Source organism: Pyxicephalus adspersus, chromosome 1 (genome assembly GCF_032062135.1).
Source record: "Pyxicephalus adspersus chromosome 1, UCB_Pads_2.0, whole genome shotgun sequence".
In the NCBI taxonomy this organism is placed as follows: Eukaryota; Metazoa; Chordata; class Amphibia; order Anura; family Pyxicephalidae; genus Pyxicephalus; species Pyxicephalus adspersus.
Genome location: NC_092858.1, coordinates 166,111,896 through 166,132,383, shown reverse-complemented (window position 1 = coordinate 166,132,383; position 20,488 = coordinate 166,111,896). Strand labels below are relative to the sequence as shown.

The 20,488-nt window shown below is 38.3% G+C and overlaps 1 protein-coding gene across 1 annotated transcript in view; it reads right to left on the bottom strand.

Moving 5' to 3' along the window:
* The window catches only part of DOP1B (DOP1 leucine zipper like protein B), a 72,760-nt gene that overhangs the window by 27,006 nt on the left and 25,266 nt on the right, over positions 1 to 20,488 (bottom strand). The window contains exons 4-14 of the mRNA XM_072420419.1: positions 19,187 to 19,357; positions 16,915 to 17,104; positions 14,982 to 15,197; positions 13,137 to 13,257; positions 11,881 to 11,990; positions 9,972 to 10,102; positions 8,559 to 8,678; positions 7,514 to 7,613; positions 6,198 to 6,389; positions 2,758 to 3,418; positions 852 to 1,123 (exon numbers count right to left, since the gene is read on the bottom strand). Of these exons, the coding sequence (XP_072276520.1) occupies positions 852 to 1,123; positions 2,758 to 3,418; positions 6,198 to 6,389; positions 7,514 to 7,613; positions 8,559 to 8,678; positions 9,972 to 10,102; positions 11,881 to 11,990; positions 13,137 to 13,257; positions 14,982 to 15,197; positions 16,915 to 17,104; positions 19,187 to 19,357 (2,284 nt within the window). The remainder of the gene's footprint in view (positions 1 to 851; positions 1,124 to 2,757; positions 3,419 to 6,197; positions 6,390 to 7,513; positions 7,614 to 8,558; positions 8,679 to 9,971; positions 10,103 to 11,880; positions 11,991 to 13,136; positions 13,258 to 14,981; positions 15,198 to 16,914; positions 17,105 to 19,186; positions 19,358 to 20,488) is intronic.

Sequence of the window (20,488 nt, the reverse complement as noted above, 5' to 3'; positions counted from 1 at the left end):
GCTCCTGTTTTGTGTGCAAACTTTTCAGTAAATTCACAAAAACAGCCAGGGGGTTATCGAAAAGATCGGGTGCAACGCCCATTTAAAATGGGCTGGGAAAACATTGCAGTGGTTCTTTTTTTAAATAAATTTATATACAACTGAACATGGAACGGATCTCTTCAGAACTCATTATGAGGGCTTTATTCAGATATCATTCTGATCGAGGTATACCTTAAACATGTTGAAACAATTGTTCACAAGCTCTGGTCATTGTATCGTGTGATTATTCTTTGTAAGAACAAATGAGGTCTGCTTAATTTACATATTTACCTTTAACTGGGTTTTCAACTTATATGAGATCTGACTTCTTTCATCCCTACAATTCTTATACTCAATCTATATACTCGTAACTATATAGGGATAGAAGGGGTCATATACGGGACCCTGTTAGTTTGCTAACTTCCCAATAAAAAACACCAATACCTAAAAAGATACTTTAACGGCAACCATTGTTCTAATATTCAAATGTATTTACCATTGGTTGGTGTTTGTTACTTGAAAAAAGCAAAACAAAGCGTCTGGGGAGCCTTAAATGTATCTGCATATGAAGCAGACTTTACGTTATATTATAAAACTAGTATTTGTTTTTTTTTTTGTTTTTTTTAAAAAAGGAAATAAATAATTTAAAAAAATGAGTATCAGTATTATGAAGCACTTCTCCTAAATCAATGCTTTTCATAGTAATTGTAATACACAGTCACTGCTTTATAAAAAATGAAAAATATATATTTGTATAATCAAAGCTGTGACTGTTTGTAAATGCCAGGTCAAATATTTCTTAACTGACACTTGAATAGTGAGAAACTTACTGGGTAGAAATCAGTTTTCTCAGCTATGAGTTTAAGAATTCCTGGTGAGACGGGTGGAACGGTGACCATCTGTAGTTTCCCAAAGACCGCATTGTACCCGGACACCTTGGAGCGTTTCATTCTGTCTTCCATGACGAGAGACAGAGACTGCGAATGGTTTACTACCTCCAGCAGAGTGGAAATTGCAACGTTCTGTATATAACAATCCTTCACACAGCAGCACACGGTCATCAGGGATTTAAACCACAATGGGAAGCTGGTGTCACTTGTACCTGGAGGAAAGAGGAGATAATGAGAACTGGTGCAGTGTTCTGCCTAGAGATTTTGATTTTTAGGTAGGTGGAAAGCTGTTGCAGGTGGGTGGTCAAAAAGTTGACAAAGCAACACAAGACAACTTTAGTGTTCACTGTTGTTGCCATCCAGTAACCTCTCCGTTTTTTACTGCCTTCCCCCCAACCCTATACTTTGTTCCATCTTTATAATGCCCACCCCCTTAATGTGTCCTATTTTTCAGTTGTTTTTGTGTTATACCCCATCTGTCCAATGCTCCTGTATTATTATCCAGTATTTATATAGCGCTCACACAGCGCTGTACAAAGCCCATGGTCATGTCACTAGCTGTCCCTCAAGGGGATTCACAATTTAATGTCCCTACTATAGTCATATGTCATTAACACAATCTAAGGCTAATTTTGTGGGGAAGCCAATTAACCTAACTGCATGTTATGTGGGAGGAAACCGGAGTACCCGGAGGAAATCCACACAAACACAGGGAGAACCTGCAAACTTTAAGCAGATAGTTTTCTGGCCAGCATCCGTACCTGAGACCCATTATTACTGGACCAAGAATTAATATTACACAGTATTTATATAGCACCGACATATTACGCAGCGCTGTTCAAAGCCCATAGTCATGTCACTAGCTGTATTGTGACCTAACGTTTCAGTAACTACCCAAAAACAGCCAAGTGGTTACAGAAAAGATCCGGGTGCCACCCCCATTCCAAAGGGTCTGGGAAAACACTGCAGAGAATCTATTTTGAAGTACAATTATATACAACTGCTCATGGAACTGATCTCAATCAGAACTCATTAGGAGGGCTTTATTCGGATATCATTCACCTGAACATGAAACAATTGTTCACAAGCTCTGCTACTTGTATCGTGTGATTATTCTTTGTAAGAACAAACAGTAGAATACATTTTGGGGACTGCATGGGGTCTTCTTTATTTACAAATTTACCTTTTAACTGGGGTTTTAACTTATATGGGGTCTTCTGGATTCTCCTATCCCTTGCACCTCTATACCCCCTCAATTCTTGTACTGGACCTATATACCCACTTAAAGAAGAAACACAAGAATCCCCATTCATGTATATCAATTTGCCAAACCCACAAATGGACAGTATACAAAGTTAAGGCAAATAGAGGTTGTCTCTTTTACCGACGCGTTTTGCCCAAAAAACGTCCCCAGCGGATCACAGAGACTTTAGGTTTCCTGTGTATTGGATAGATTTATGAGTATTAAAGGGGACGGTAGGTGTCAGACTGTGTTAACAGCTTGGTAACAGCAAACAGCTAATAACACAGTCGGAATTGCTGCTACCTTGCTTACTGCTACTGGAACTTCCATACCCTCTACATATAATAAACAAAATTAGGCTTCTTGGACCCCTGCTTTAACTGGGAACTTCAAATCTTTAACACCTATCTTTTCCTTGAGGAATCATAAATCTATCTATTCTCACTACTCAGCAAACCTAAAGTCTTTGTGATCCCCTGAAGAAGCATTTTTTTAATAAAACTTTTACTGGACCTAACCTCAAAAGGCTAGAAGGTAAGGATTAGGGGTAAAGTAACAAGTTCTTTTAATGTCCCTCTTCCAAGGAGCATGTACTTTACTTACCGGGTACTTGGAAGAGGGCAGAGTATAGCTGTTCAGTTTCTTCCTCGGATAAATAAACAGGGAATGTAGCGCAGTCAAGTAGAAAGTGGCAGGCAGCAGCAAAGGCTTCTCGGCAGTCCTCAGACATGTCCCCCATGTTCTGGATGATGCGGTCGATATCCCACTCTTGTGCACCACCTTGATTTATTTTCTTACTAGGGGAGCTGGATGGGGAATATTCCACCTTATCAGATTTTTGTTTTGTCACAGAGGGCCATGGAGTGAAGAAATCCGTCAGCATCTGCTTGAACTGCGGGGCCGTCATCTGTTTCGGCTCCCACGCCCCCCTTTTCTTCACACCTCCCTGTTTCTCGGGGGTGACGTGAGTGCCATTTTTCTGAGTCTGGAGCTGAATCCCAAACAAATGTTTGCTAGCAAAGTTAGCTACAACCTCCTGTATACATTGCAGTGTTTTCTGAACGCTGCCACCCTTTTTCCAGACGTCTCCCTTTTCTGGGCACACCCTGGGCATACGCAGGTACCCAGCAAGCTCTGGGGAGGAGGCACTAAGGCCAATGCCGCTGTCTTCAGATTTCAGAGGAGGGTAGACAGGATCCTCTTCTGCGATCTCTACTTCTGCATCCCCATTTTGCTTCAACTTTAGAGAATCTTTTGATGGACTCTGGAAAAATATTGTAACATTAAATACATGCTAGATTGACAGAACTAACCTCAAAAATTATCTTAACTTAAGAGGTTTATTTTTGTGCAAAACACGGAGAATGCCATATTCACCTTCTAAAAAGTCCTGGCTTTTATTGTACACCTTGTTATAATTCTTTGAGCCAAAGACCAGGACTTCTCTGACTTTGCTTAATTGTTTTGTATCACTGACCCAGAAAGTTTCACAGACATTGTCTTGTTATCACAATAAACTCCAGTAAAATATACACATTCTCTAGTTTAAGTGATGTTTGCGTAGCAAGCAGAAAGTCTCTAATTTTCTCCCCATCTTCAATATGGAACTGAGCCTGGCAAAACACAGGCTAATATGTTCCTAATTCCTAACCCCTGGTTCAAGCTTCACCTTCTATCTGAGCTCACAGCTGCCTGCTGAATGTCAATGTCAGATAAATGCAATTTGAGTCAATTTTCTGACAGTTATTATACAGTTTTAATATTTCCTGAAGGGATTTGTCAAACCACAGATTAACGTTAATTTTTAGTTTTTTATTAAAAACCAAACTGTGTGTTGAACATTATAATCAAGTGCGTGTATCCATTTAGTGTTACACCCACCAACTTATGTTTGAACAAGCCACAGATGGTATTCTACACAAAGCCTGTAGGTGGCAGTAAATAAAAGTGTTATTTAACCAATACACACAAAAAAGTAGAAAATGTGTCATTAGCTTGTTACAAAATTGAACATATAGAGGTAGTCCCCAGGTTACATATGAGATAGGGACTGTAGGTTTGTTCTTAAGTTGAATTTGTATGTAAATTGGAACAGGTACATTATTTTATTAAATGCAATTAGGAAGAGATGTTTGTCTCAACATATTATTATGCAGTGTGGTGTTAGTCACTGTATAAAATCCTCACTATGAGTTAATCACAAACTTTACAGAGTTACAAGATGTTACAAGAGTTTAAGAGTTACAATATGTTACAGATTAGCTTAGCTCTTAAGATCACCCACAACCTCAGCTGTGCTTAGCAAAAGATTTCTTCTGCAAGTCATGCAAACCGCCCCCCTCACCCCAATTAAGCTTTCATCCTGCACAGGAGAAAGCAGGGAAGCCTTGTTCGTATCTAGGAGTCGTCCGTATGTCGGATGTCCTTAACTTTGGTACTATCTGTACTATAAACACTTTTTAATATGTAATTTACAGTTTTATTTTAAATTTGTGCTTTTTATTGATATGGAAATGGATCGGACTGCCTTTCCAGGTGCTAGATAAACCTGATGGGACAATAAGAAAATATACAGATGGAAGGACACACAAGAGACAAGACAAGAGGAGGTGTTTTGACCAGGAAAACATTTTGGAACTAAAGTCCCCAATTTAAAGTTAAGTAGCAAATAATTGTTTGAAATAATGTTATATTAGAAGTACAATACACTAGTAAACATATCGGCTTATCAATATAGAAATGTATTGATCTTGGAGCTACTAGAATAAAACAAAATATATATAATAGATATATGTAACATATGAGAGAGTACCTATTCAGCTAGTCATCCATCTAAAAACAATTACAATTACTTTGTAAAACATTACATATAGGCCCATAGACTATACTTCTCTGGGTTAGGTCAGGGTTAAATGACAAACAGGAGCACAGGGGAAACAAATAATGTCCAGTAACTAAATTTTTCCTTCTTGTCTATATAGAAATAAAAGTGCAGCCCAGATGCCAAAAAGTTAAACCTTACATGATACAAGGACTTTGTGTACATTGTTATTCACCTGCATTTGACATGTGCTTAAAACAAAAGTCAAACGCAGGTCAGCAGATTCCCATTTATCTCTATAGTGGGGTGTGAATAACAGTCCTGAGGCTGGGATTGACCTATTTTGCATTTGGCTTTTCTGGCAGCAACATGTTGAGATGTGTTTGCATTGGGGATAGACAGACAGTTTTTTGCATTCAGATACATACGTCTGAGTTGCACGGTGTTTAAAAGTAAAAGCTAGCGTTTGACAGCAAGGTTCATGTGCACAATCCCTTAATATCTTGCTGCTATTGCTAAATAGGAGCGAGATCTGAGCTGATCTTAAAAATAAATACACAGCCTCTTCAAAACCAAGCACTAATATAAATATTCATATATTCATGATTATTAGATTAAGCAGGGGGAATACTAATAAAATAGTGAATGTAACAATTGTCAAGCATTTGCTGCAGTAATTTAAAACTTATGCACCAGAATGATAAGCCTGCAGTAAATGTTTGGTGATGTCACATTAGCTGATAAATGTTGATGGTTGAAGTGTTCTAATGAAGCCATTCCGAAGCTCATATGTTTGGTGGAACCCCTGGGGTTCTCCAGACCCAGCTGGGAGGGCGCACTGCTCTGAGCCATGGACCCCATATGGATAACAGGGCAGTGGGCAGGTTGTGTCTCAGGGTTTTGTGGAACCTCATGGTTTTTCCCAAGGTTGCCAGTGGTTCCAAGAGATGTGGATGTTTACCTTTTTTTTCTGCTGGTGCCTACATTTTTTTTGAGCTTTTCAGTTTTTGAGCTAAAACTGTAAATGGAAGTGGAATTCAGGCCACCAGTGTAAGAAAAAAAAATCTTCCAAATGACTATTTTTGCAAGGGGAATTTTTCAACACCAAATGCATTGGTTTTAGCAGGGGTTTTACAAGACCTGGAAATATTTCAGTAGTTCCTTTTGGGGTAAAAACTGTTCTAAGCAGAGCTCATGTTTAGGATATATAGTAGCAGCTTACAGTATCCGGACTCATAGACTCCATATCCAGGTAAGCGGGGGGCATCTGTACTTTGCTGAGCACCTTGAAGCAAGTCTTCAGAGCCTGCGTCAGCTCTGGAAGGCTGAGACTGTCCATGTTTTCAGAGAGGGACTGAGCCATGTAACTAAGCATCTGTGGCAAGTATTGTGTCTGCACTTCAGAATACAGTTCCTGAAAGGAGGAAGGATAACAGATGTCAGTTTTATACTGCGCCATGTTCACTTTACAGAAAAAAAGGGAACAAAAATTGTTTGTAATTATTATTATTACACATTGTTTATTTAGCACCAACATATTACGCAGTGCTTTACAAAGTCCATAGTCATGTCACTAGCTGCTCCTGCTTAAAACAGGGCTCACAATCTAATGTCCCTACCATAGTCATATGTCATTAACACAGTCTAAGGTAAGATTTTGGGGGAAGCCAATTTACCTAATTGGCTTCCCCCCAAATATCTAATAAAGAACAACTGCACTACGAAAATATTTTATATTCAATTAATAAAATGTAATAAATGTGACATTTCAGTCAATCTCCAAATCAGTTTGTCAACACATAGCTTTTAATGAAAACCTGTTGCAAACAAATAAAGCCACTGTTATTGATGATCTTATGAAAATGTTATCTGTCTGATGTCATGCTGACTTGCTAACTTTGGAGACACTTACCTGGACCAAGTATGCATAGACATTGTTATCAATACATTTACTGCAGGTAAGTGACAATACATTAAAAGACACTCATGGGAACTGTGTTTTCAGAGGAGACCAGCAGTCTCCAAGTGTTCTGGATAAGCAGTGCAAGCACCTCCTGGCAGAGGGCAGACAGTGGTTGAAAATGTTCATTTCTGTCTTAGTCAGGAAATAAGAAAATGTTCAAGTGTTAAATTCTCTAAAGGCCACATAAAGGAACTGCAAATCTGAACAGAGCCAGGGCAGAAAGAAGGGGTGCGGAGTTTCTCCCTGCACTGGACAGACTAATATCCCTGCCTCTATAAACATGGTCACCTTCCATGTAGAGACACAGTTCAGAAATAGACATAGTAGGTCAGAAATGGGGAATCAGCCACAGGGAGACCACAGGCAATACTGGTAACTATTCCTTTGCCCGTTGCCTGGCTTTTTCAGGCACAGCTTCTACATCAGGTTCAGTTTAAGATTTTACTAAAAACTTGCTGAAACACATTAGAAATTTAGCTGTGAAAATATGCATCTCAGAGAAAAACAGACACATCGTGTTTTGCAACAGATAAAAGCTAAATATATTTAGGGTTATGGTTTCATGGCTTCCTTACCAGGGGAATAACATCCAACAAAAAGACCAGCAGAGTGCAGATTTCAGACACACATGGAGGTCGGCCCACGTATCTACTATCGGTGGAATCAACATTTTTTCTGCAAAAAACATGGCAGATAAATATTATTCGTTGCATAGGTAAAGATCACACCCAGTACTAATAACCTACACATCACTTGTATTGTATTGTATTGTACCCCCACCTTTTATGTATACACTACAGAATTGTCACCTATATAATCACCCTGCTATTACCCTTAGTAATGACATTCGCCTCTACTAATATACTTCAGATGATTCCAATATACTGAACTCATCCTGTATTATTACCCTATGGATGTAGGTAATGACTATCCCACCCTGTAGTAATACTGTGCAGACCATTTACTGATATATCATAGGTAATGTCTATACCCCGTACTAATTCCCTGCAGTTTCCTCTCGTATGTAATGACTCAACACTGAACTAGTACCCCACACATGTCTCCTATGTAATGATCTTCAACTCTACTAATATTCTTCAGGTGATTCCTATATACTGAACCCATCCTGTATTATTCCCCTACAGATGTCTCCTATGTTATGACTATACACTGTACTAACACCCTGCAGATTTCTCTCATATGTAATGATCCCACTCTGAACCAATACCCTATACATCTCCTATGTAATGACTCTCCCACCCTGCAATAATACCTTTGAGATTTCTCCTCTATAATGCCCGCTGCCTTGTATTATTACCCTACAAATTTATCATAGGTAATTATCATGCCCTGTAATAACACCCTGAAGATCTCCCATATATATGTCATGATCCCTACTATGAACTAAAACCCTACAGATGTCTCCTATGTAATGACCCCCATCCTGTACTAATACCATTACCTATACTAATACTCTTCAATGCAATAGTCCCTTTACTAATACCATCCAAATTTCCTATGTAACCACCCAACGTATACTAATATTCTACATATATATCCAATGTATCGATCCTATTCTCTTTACTAATTCCATGCAGATTTGTATAATGGTGGATGTACCTAAAGCTCTGCTCGAAGCATACAGTCATATAATCCCACAGGAAGTCTGTGCTGAGAGATGTGATGAGGAGATTGACTGTCTTCACTATTTCCGAAGCATTCTTGTTTTCTTTAATTGCACTGAAAGACAAAGTGATCACAATAATGTCTATTCTCCTTTTATTGAGTGCTGTCATGGTAACAAGTAAATGGTAGGGAATGACAAAGAAATACATTTAACTTTAATGTTCAGTGTATTTTCATTAACATTTCACTTGCACATCCTTCCTTGTCTACCTGACTAAATATGTTTAACCCTTACCTCCCAGCTCCTGAACATCTCTAATCCTCACAATTCTAGCAAGGCTCAAAAGGGGAGAGAAATACAGCAGTTATGTTGAAAACCTTTATATCAGTGATGGATGCTGGTAATACTACAGAATAGCAGGACATTTTGGAAAATTGTGCACTTATAATAATGGGCTTGATTTATTAAAGCTCTCCAAGGCTGTAGAGGATACACTTTCATCAGTGAAGTTGGGTGATTCAGCAAACCTGGAATGGATCTGGTCCAGCAAAGGGTTCATTAAGTAACAAAAAATGATAACAATGAATGTTATTAGATAAAAAAAGCAGTTAAAGGTGTAGCTATTCCATGCACAAAATACATTCCCCTGAGGTATATATGTGTGAATTCAATGTTTTATTACTAAAGAGGAGTGTGAGATTAAATAACTAGTGCAACTTAGTGAGCTGAGCGCTATAGTGTACTGGGTTGGATCTGGGTCAAGGACTCAGAGCTGCAAGGCTATAGTGTGGATTCAAAACTGAACTCCAGGTAGGAAAAACAGAAAAAATGTATTACTAGTCCAGGTTTCTAATAAGCACAATATATCTTATTCCATAGTTCGGTAATTTTTTATCCAGCAAAGATGACTGGTCAAATGATGCCACACACTATGCCAGTCTCCATGTGGATAATGGGCTTTGCCACCCCTCATGTAGATACCATTACACCTGCATCCATATCAGTACAGGAGTATATACAATAAGTGTATAAGTGACTACGTGGGAACCTAATGCGCAGTACAGACATCATCAGGATGGGATGTGGACACTGCCAAATGATTGGAGGATTTGGCTGTCATCGGTTTAAAGATTAGGGTAAATGTACTAGCTATAGAATGCCTGGCTGGGTAATCAATAATAAGTTTTTCTTCCTGGATAGAGTTCAGCTTTAAACTCTACACTGTGTTGCCTTATCATAAACTATACTGTTAGTCTGCGATCACTATGGTGGTCATTCAGGGATGTGTGTTGCTTGTTTTTCTGCTAATGTACTGCTGAAAAAGAAATGAAGCTAAAACACATGAATATTAGAGAAAATATCTGATTCATTCTGATCGTGGCTTTTCCCTGCATTGCTATTAATACCTTATGAGCTGGCTGCCATTCTGGGCATAGCTCAGTTTTATGTCTGTCCCCAGAGCATCTCGGCAGTACGCATAAAAGGCTCTGATCACTTCCAAGAACAAATCTCCTACCACAGGGGGACCTGATGAAAAAATAGAAAATTACATCAACAACAATACAGCACATGAATGAATCATTAAAAGCAAATCATGAATATTTCACTTTTCAGTGGATCCTGGATATCTAAACTAAATGTTGCTGCTTTAAATCTTTCAATGGCTTGATGGAAGAACTCCATGCCATGGTGCCCAGGTCTGCATATCTTGCACGCTCATTAAAAAGAGATCTGACTCTCACTCCCCTCATATTTATATTCCCTTCCACATAGCCATAGTGATGACCTCACTAATTTCAATCTATGCTTTACAGTTAGTGCGTATTCTGGGTAATGCAGAATTAGAGAATAGGATAACTGATTTGATTCTGTCATTGCATCAGTAATTGGAGATTCTGTTTGGGATATCTCAGAAATGGAAACATAAGAAGTTACTATATGATTATGCTTGCTAGATACCATACAGAGCAGAATGTACATATATGCAATACATGTATATGTCTTGATAGCAGCCTCCTGTAATCCCCTGCACAACATAAGACTAAGACTGGGAGAGAGAGGAGCACTAACCATTCTCAGCCAGTCATGCCACAGTGTAGGTAACAAGGAGGATTATAGGAGAATAAAGTGTGCAGAGATAGGTGTTTCTGCTCCCTCTGTGTCCAGTCCAAAGGCCAGGGGTCAGCTCTTTACCATGATGGTGCTGCTACAGTTGAGGATCTGGCATAGCTGGCCATATAAAAAAAAAATGACTGCAAATCTATCATCAGAGAAACCAGTGCCACATTTACTAAAAGTGTGTATTTAGCTGATTGATAGGAATTCAGCACTGAGCAAAATGTGAATATTTATAAGAGAACGGCGATGGCGTGGTTAGCACAATCAATATATAGAAAAAATAATATTTTGAGTGACGCACATCAGAACAAATCATCAGGCAGCATGGTGTCAGTTACTGTATAAAATCCTTTATGGAGCCTAGACATTAATTTTTGGAACAAGCTGTGCTTTGATATGCGAAAAGAAACAGCTGCAGAGTTTGTCTTGGTAATTAAAAAGTTACAAGATGTTGCAGAACAGCAAAAGATTTCTTCTGCAAGACATGCTAACTGCTAACCCCCACCCCATCAAGCCTCCATCCTGCACATGAGGGAGCAGGGAAGCTCCGTTCGTATCTAGGAGTAGTCTGTATGTTGGATGTCCTTAACGGGACTACCTGTATACCCTAAATACAGAGGGACTCATGTCAGTCATTAGATTTTTGTTTTTTCACTTCTCTCTGCATTGGGTCTTCTTTATTACTAGAGTGTCACCAACAATCTGATGGCAGTGTCACTCTCTGAGCTCTGTAGTCCCAGGCCGATGTGGTGACACAACCCTAAAATAGGTAGACACTTGCCACTAGGGATAGCTAGGGTTAAGGGGGCAGGCTAGCTACACTATGTAATTCAGGTTTATTTTTATATACCTAAATACTGAGGGGGTAAGAACCATTTTATGCTCTGCAATATGATCTGCATCCTTGTAAAAGGAATGTGCCATGTTTTAGTTTATAGCGCACATGAAACAAAGTAGGTCATGTTCCTTTATTCTCTGACATCACATGAGACTTCAGACAAACATGCTATAAAGTGGCTTTGGAGAGAGATCTTGCTGCCATGTTTTTGCATGGTGGCATACCAGACGATTGTAGAAATGAAAAAAAAAAATCACAGAATGTAAAGTTTTTATTCTATTCACTTAGTTTATTGTAAAGTGTATAACCCACATTATACCATACTAGAATGCCAAATAAGTTTACAATGTCACCCTTACCTGGACCAGCAAGTCTTTGGAGTATTTGGAGAAAAAGCAGGAGACGTATTCTTCTTCCCCGACTGAGGCCTTTAACTCTGGAGCTACTATACCACCTTTAATATCTGATCCTACAATTGAGAAATAAATGATATATTATCTTATAACAGGTCTACAATATAGCCTTTTTTCCAATCCATATAGCCAGGATGTAACCCACGACATAACCAAAATGACCAAAATACTATGCCAGATACAGAATATCACCATGCTCTAGAAATACCCCACTACTGCTGCTACTAATACAGTGCAAACTCAAATGGTGGATTTCTTAATCATTTGCTATCAGTTGGCAAATGTTTTCAATCCTGGACTAGATCCATTCCAGGTTTGCTGGATCACCCAGCTTCACTGTGGAAAGTGTTGGCTATCCAGCCTTGGGGATCTTTAATAAAACAGGGCTTATATTATAAGGTGATGTGGTTGTTAGCAATGGCTCACACGGGCAGAAATCACTTTTACAGCAGTGAATGCCCAAAGCCGACAGTGATGAAATAATGACACTAGAACTGCTTATAGTGAACACGGGCACCTGGCTGACCAGTCAAAGAAAAGCACCAAGTGTATTGCTAGGCATACACTATGCAATTTACTCTCAATGGTACTTTCCTTAATATGATTTATTTAAATCAATCCTTCCAACTTAATGAATGTATGAACCATTCACTTGTTTAATAACTGATCTGTATTACTGTATTAGGTTTTATTTTATTTTACAATGATAGCCACAAAAGTATGCACAGCACCACAAGAAGAGGTTTTGTGTGTAGATAGCTTAACCCTGAATGTATCTATTACCATAAATAAACATTCTGTTTCATGTCAGCATTTACAACATTAACCACCTGGGCGTTACACTGATGTCTAGATTTCTGTTCCAAAAGCGTTACACTGTTTTTCATGAAATAATAATAATAATAATAAAGTGTCGTTGGGATTCCTGCATAGCTAAAGCACGGTTTGATAAACTACGATCTCTACTGGCATATAAAAGTAAGGCCTAGAACAGATAAGTAGTTCTACTTCCAAATTTGTGCTTAAATCACTAGTCCAAGGCAAAAGACTGCTTTTTTCAGCAAACTTAAACTGATAAAACAATACTAATTTAATAAGAAAAAACGTCTACCTCCAAAATTTCAACATTATCATATAACATAAACATTGTTTTATGGGCTCATTATAATAAGTCATGAAGCCCACTTTACATATCGATTTACTGTGGTTCCAATGTTCTAAATGCTTGCCTCTGAGGATATATATAGACTCACACTGGTTGGTAATTGATAAATCAGATATGCATTGAAGACACTGGTACTTGAGTGTAAAATTGATGGCTGGCTGCGTGGAATAATAATCCAAATTATTGAATGCGGTAATCCTTAATTATAAGAGCTTTCGGTATCTCAGTTCTAGTGTTTTTGTGTGTTGATTTCAATTATGAAGTTTGTTTTTGAAGTTTTTAGCGTTCGGAAATGAAAGGTTGGGAAATTGGTTAGGAAATTGGGTATTAAAATATTGATTATTGCTAGTGCCGGAAGAATTTTTCAAAACGTGTAGTACCACGAAGAAAACAAAGGGGCCCAAAAATTCTCGAACCTTATAATTTGTAGTTGGTGGAAACTGGAATAGGTGAGGTGCCTAGCAAATACTGATAAATTGTTATTGTTTTATCAGTTTAAGTTTGCTTAAAAAAGCCATCTTTTGCCCTTCCTTTTCAGTCCAATTGTTTCCCATTGCTAATCAATCAGTTCTGAAGTCCTAAAAAAATGGCTTACACGTTAACCCAGTTATTTTCTTAGAAGGCATGTACAGTAGACTAGTAGGAACAGAGCTCCATGTGCACAGTATGTGTTTTGGTAAGTGGATGCTAATCTGCTGTCTATGCCTTCTAAGATATTACTCCACAGTAGAAAGCACCAGGTGTCCAGTGTTTGTTTATCAAAGTTGGGTATTGAGATTTGGAACAGTCTGGGCCCAAGGGTTAACCACTGCAGTTGCACACAACAAAGCTGAGTCCTCCTTAGTGATAGCAGAAATATTGAGAAGAATATGTGGTCTGCACAGTGGCTCAGTGGTTAGAACTCTGGTCTTTGCAGCACCAGGTTCAAATCTCGGCAAGGACACGATCAGCATGGAGTTTGCAGGTTCTTCCCGTGTTTACGTGGGTTTCCTCCAGTTTTCTCCCAAATTCAAAAAACATGCAGTTAGATTAATTGGCTACGCCCCAACACTGACCTTAGACTGTAATAAAAACATATGACTATGGCAGGGACATTAGATTGTGAGCGCCTTTGAGGGACAGCTAGCAAAATAACTACGGACTTTGTACATCGCTTCTTAATATGTCGGCGCTATATAAATACTGTGTAATAATAATGCCTGATTACTCCACTTCTATACGAGGACTTTAAAATGCTTTTTATGATTGGTTGGTTATGTTTACTTCAAAGCATATGGTTTTATTGGTTTGAAAGTAAAAACTGGACAATCTGTTCAAGGCCTAATGGCCATAATTCTTAGTACAACTGTATGCTCACAGAACACAATACTATGGTGATTAATGGAATCCAAACTCAGACGAAGACACACTGCACAACTAGCCAATTGTTTATTTCTGATTTTTGTAATCTAATGGTCACTTTACCCAATATTGATATTTCAGAATTGGTGGTTGGAGAAAAAAACCATCCAGCAGCAGTGCTAGGACAAGGTGCTTGAGCAGCCAAGGCAAACGGACCAGGGATTTTTGCAGAAAGATCTGTTTTGTATTCCTGGGTCTGCACATCTGTTGTTGAGGGGTACCCACCATTCTTATTGGATTTGTATTTATTTTATACTAAAGAGAGTAAAACCTCACAGACAAACAAGAAGCTGGGTGGACTGACTTTTAATTACAAAATATGTTGTAGGGGAAAATTATATGTTAAACAATTTTTTTTTTTTATCCAAATCCATCATCACACATTAAATAACATATTTGGAAAGCTCTTTTCTATCTTTGGGGAAATCTGCTTGTTTGGCAGCTTTAAGCAATTAACCAACACCTAGATCAGAATCTAAGAAAATGCTGATTTTGTACGGCAGAACAAAAATGAGTGGGTGGTTTTATGAGGGTGAAGGCTGGCAGACAATCCATCATACCTTGTGTCTCCCTGGAGCCCTGATTCTTTTTTTCTTACCATGTATGTATGGAAGGGAAAGAAGAAAAGTAGAATTTCCAAGGTGTTCCTCTGCACAAGAACATTTGAATCCATTACAGAGATGCATAGAGATTTCATCTAGATAAAACAGGAGAACACATGTTAATGTCTGAGTACACGCATGTGTTAGCTAGTTTACAGAAGAACTTATTAACATAAGTAACACAGGTTTAAGTGATGCCTCAAGGTACTAGATTGTGAATGAAGAAAATGATCAAACCAACATAAAAAACTGGACTCTGGGTTAAACAAATACTATTTAAAACTGTTGCCTCTGTGCAGGAGTTATTTGTAATAAAGACTGCAGCTCTCTCTCATTGTGCGGAGGTATTGATCTGGTAACTGGTCCCCATTGAATTTTTCGCCAGGTAGCCTGTATTATGAAAGACCTAATGGGTCCAACCTACAGCTTTACAAAGGCAACACTCAACATGCAACAACTCATTTAATATATCTAGGTTTGCAATTGGATTTGGTGCACTTTAAAGGCAGAACAATAGCCTCCTAGAAAAATGTAGTTCAGCATTTAAAAAGGACATCTTAACTAACATTTTCCTCTTAGTACTTGCAAAGTACTTGTTGACCCTACCAGAAAATTCCACCTATTGAGAAAGGAATTCCTGAAGAAAAAGGAATTCCTGAAGAAAAAGCAGAGCTGCTGTTCCTATGAAGGCTGTACTGGATTGCACTAGAGTGAAATAAAAAATATTTCAGGGAGATGTAGTTTGTCATCATTGTCACTGCTGATTCACAAGTCTGCAGCTTGCAAATGAACACTCAGCCATACCTAGATCTAGTGCAATACCTAGTAATATTATTATTAATAATAATAATAAAACTTCAATACCTAGTTGTGCCCATAGTTTTCTGGATTAGTAGAAAAAAGTAGGCATTAAATTGTGCTGCAGTGCAATGGACAGACCTGTAAATGTTACTGAACTTAAACAAGGAGTCTTTTGCCCTGCCAGACAGGGCTGTGCTGTGTGACAGCTATAAAATCTAAATATTGTTTGGGCAGAAATACAAATCTGTTGGCTGGTAAACAGTTCCCATGTATTTTATCAGAGTATTTTGCTGTTTGGCAGAAGAAAAGGTTTACAGAAAGCCAGTCAAGATAAGGGGTTATGCTAAAAAATGGGTATTCAATCTCAAACTGCAACAGTGAAAAAAAAATTGTATTTGGCCTCCTAGATTTACTTAGTTTGTCAGAGGCTAAAAACGTAGCCAAAAAGACAGAGGTACAAAGATTAAACAGGGTAAAGGGTCGAAATTTCTGTCCAATCAAATGCTTCATGAAATCTACCAGCTCCTGGGTATGCAAATAAAAATGGCATGTAGACATCTAGAAGGCCCTGCTATATGTTATGCTGTTCTGTATACTCAGGCAGATTTAGGTGGCAACATATGAGATCAAGCAATTCTCCGGAGATGTCTCACGCCTAACCACAAGTTGACATTTTTGAGAAATAGTAGAGCTAAGTCAAACAGCAAATTGGAATTTTATGTGTGATTCAAAGGCCATGCAGATACTTTTTCACAGCTGCATTCCTCAGGTGCCAGTCAACTTTTGGGTCAAGGTATAGTGTATAGTGCACACAGATAATGTCCTTTTCCTTTCCCAAATGACAGTATTCAGGACTGCCATTTAGCTACTCAGGCCTCAGAACTGTATTCTAGAAGTAAGTTGAGAAGAGAACATTCTAAATACCCTGAAGTACTAGATTTTTCTTTTTTGGGATGAACTAACCTATTCAGTTAGTTTTGTGCATGATGTCACATGACCAGGCATACTCACAGCCAGCTGCTTGTCATTTCCCAACATGTAGCTTTGAGATTTGCCCGATAAATCTCTGTTGATGTGACTGACCACAAAGAGGGAAGCGGGGAGGCGGATGGAGCTGCTGACCAAGACGCTGCCCCACAGAGAGCTGTAGAATACTTCCTGACCGACCACCATGGAAAGTTTCTGAAGCAACACATCAGTCCTGAGAAACAGAGAGAACACACACGATAAAGCATAACTTATGTTATATACAGCACTATTCAAAAGTCTTTGTCAGAAACTTTCACCCAAACTAGACAAACTAAAGCTACAAGCCAGATGATTCTCGGTCGATACAAGTTGTTGGGCTTCTCTCGGAGGAGAATCTGACATGTGTACAGCAGTCGTCCATGAATGGTAAGACAGATATATGAAAGACAGAAGATGAACAATGGCAATGGAAGTGAAGGGAGGAGAGTGCAGCGGGGTGCCATTCGCTTATTCTTCAACCTCCCCTCTCCAAAGAACAGAACATTCATCTTTCAGCAGTTTGTCACTGGAAATGATTGTGAAAGACCATTTCCAACAATGATAATCAAGCGTTTTAAGGATAGGTACATAAACAGGCCATACCCTTCCTTGCACTCCCAGCAGCCCTGGATATTCAAAGGTCTAGTACATTTATTATTATTATTACACAGAATTTATATTACATGTTACACAGCGCTGTACAAAGTTGATAGTCATGTCACTAGCTGTCCCTCAAAGGGACTCACAATATAATGTCCCTACCATAGTCATATGTTCTTATCACAGTCTAAGGCAATTTTTTTAGGGGGAAGCCAATTAACCTTACTGCATGTTTTTGGAATGAGAGAGGAAACCGGAGTACTTGGAGGTAACCCACGCAAACATGCTGGGCGAGAATAAAACCTAGGGCCTGGGGCAGCAAAGGTGCCAAAATGTAAACTGATCTGGAAAAGAATTCAGAAGCCAATCCATTGTTTTTTTTTTTTGGAGGGGGTTCAATTCAGTTGTTGCTATGTTGGACCTGTTGTAAATATAAAAAGTATACAATTTGTATTTGTGCAAAAAATTTGTGTACATCTGTTTAGACTTCTGATTATGACCCAGAATAAGGGTGAAGGACCTCACATGGAATAACTTTGCTTTACTACTTTGTATGTCATTAGGCTCTGGTAATATAATTCTTTTATGTAATTCTTTTATGTATTTGACCTATTTGTATTTTAACCTCAAGCTTTACAGAATAGAATTATGTTGAAGCTGGGTTTGTCCTATATCAAGAACATTAAAAAACAATTTGTCAGTGGCAGCTTCCATATTTTTATCTTAACAAGATCCCTTGGAAAGCATTTACCTGAGTTTTTCAAATAAGTACGAAATGCTTGCTTGTTAAAGCAGAACTAAAGACTTTATAATTGCAAGCAGGTAGGCTTTTATTGCAAAAAGGATTTTGTCTCTTCTGCAATAAACATTATTTTTCTACCTACTAGCATTTTCCTTCCTGCTGCAAACACAGCTCAGCATACAGTCTTAGAATGCTGTTAGTACAGGGACCTAGTATGAGCCCTGGAGGACCTATGGCTTTATTTCAAACTTAGAAAGCCTCTTGAAAGAGAAGCACCTTAAACTTGTGTTTACTAGTTAAAAAAAAACGCATGTATATTTAGCCTTTAGGGTTGTATAACCTTTGCTGACTTTAAACATCAACATATGCGCCTGTTTTAGCTTCCATAGCTGTGTGTTCTGAGCAAGCAAAAACCATGTGATGCTTTTGAAGAAACCTGTACTGCAAATGAGACTCCTTTCCGAAAATGCTGGTTATTTCACTGTCATTCTGGTCCAGTGGCCTCAATATTTTCTGAAATGTCTGACTTTGCTCTTTCTATTCCAGCTTGTTCCTGGTCAGTGACTCAGAAAGACAGAGACAGCCAAGCAACTAGCATTTCCAAGAGATCAACAATGACAGCCTCTGTATTTGATACAGATGTGTACATGTGAACTATGGAATGCTGAGTGCTACTTGTCTCCAGCTCCAATATATACATGCAGTTTGGTTAATTGGCTTCCCCCTAAAATTGACCTTAGACTGTATTATTGATATATGACTATGGTAGGGACATTAGATTGTGAGCCCCATTGAGGGACAGCAAGTGATATGACTATGGACTTTGTATAGCACTGCGTAATATGTTGGCTCTATATAAATACTGCATTAATAAAAATATCACTATAATATTAATACAATAGACAAGAAAATAAATAGATGCACTGTTCTTACCTGTCATAAATTTCTGACCCTTCTTCCAAGCCCGGGAGCAGTCCAGTGATGAATGCCTGGAGACTGGGCAGCAATGACCTCTGAAGAGGCAGGAAATAAGTTTCATATAGACCCAGAAGAATGGGCTTCACAGACATGGCTGCATGAAAAAGCAGCGGAAAGAGGCCCGAACTGCAGAGAGAACACCAAACAGGATTAAATGTAATTGTGAATCTGGATATTATAATAGCAGAGGGTGAGGTTAAAGTTAAAGCTGACTTAAACGCAAAAAAAGTAAAAAAAATAAAAATAAATAAATATATATATATATATATATATATATATAAACATTTATAAAAAATGTTAGCTGGCATAAGGATATAGGGATATAAGGAACATCTAAAAGTGTTATTTGTGCCAAACTAGTATCCTAAAACTGTACTTTGTCTTGAATATCTTATGAAATATTAGCACGGCATTTCTCTGCCTTGGCACTAATGTGACTGTAGCCTTATCCTAGGATATCTGCAGTGTGGGATCATAGAAAGCACTGCTGTCTCTGATCTCATCAGATTATGTGATGTCACTGCTATGTTAATGACTGTTCTCCGTGCTGGAGAGGAACCTGTAGCTGAGGAACTGCAGTGCAAGGATCTCTTAGTTTCTGCTTCACCCATTCTATCGATCTTTGCTTTTTGAACTTTTCCTGCTGATGTTGGGTATTACTCCACCTTCAGTCTTTAGATCATTACTCATTGTAGTGCAGAGCTGCCATGAAGAAGAAAAGCACTCTACAAAGATGGCTGCCTGTACATAGAGACAGTGCAGAATGGAAAGGCAATATTGGGGAAAGTAGACCACAGGTAATCATGGTGATTAGGTCTTTGCTCTCTGCCTGCCTTTCTTTTAAGGTCACACAGTAAAGGTCCTTGTTAACAATTTTGGAGCAACTATACATTCTGAAGACTAACATGCTGTTAGTTTCCAATACCAAATGTAAATACTAACATAGTTTTCAAATGCCTTGAGCCAATTCTTTGAATAACATTCTTTAAGTGAATTCATGTTTCGGCCATGCTGAGCAAACCCTATCCTTTTTAAAATGCTTTGACTATACAAAAGCTTCGAACCCCCTAGCGTTCTAATTCCTTTTTTGTATGCAAATTTATTTTACATTGTAGGCTATAATTCTTAGGCATAACTCACCAAAATATGTCCAATAATTATTACATTTAAAAAAAAACAAAAATCTGTTAAAAAAAAAAAAAAGAAAATAGTGAAACATGTAATATAACTGTAAGTGGCATGTAATATATATATATA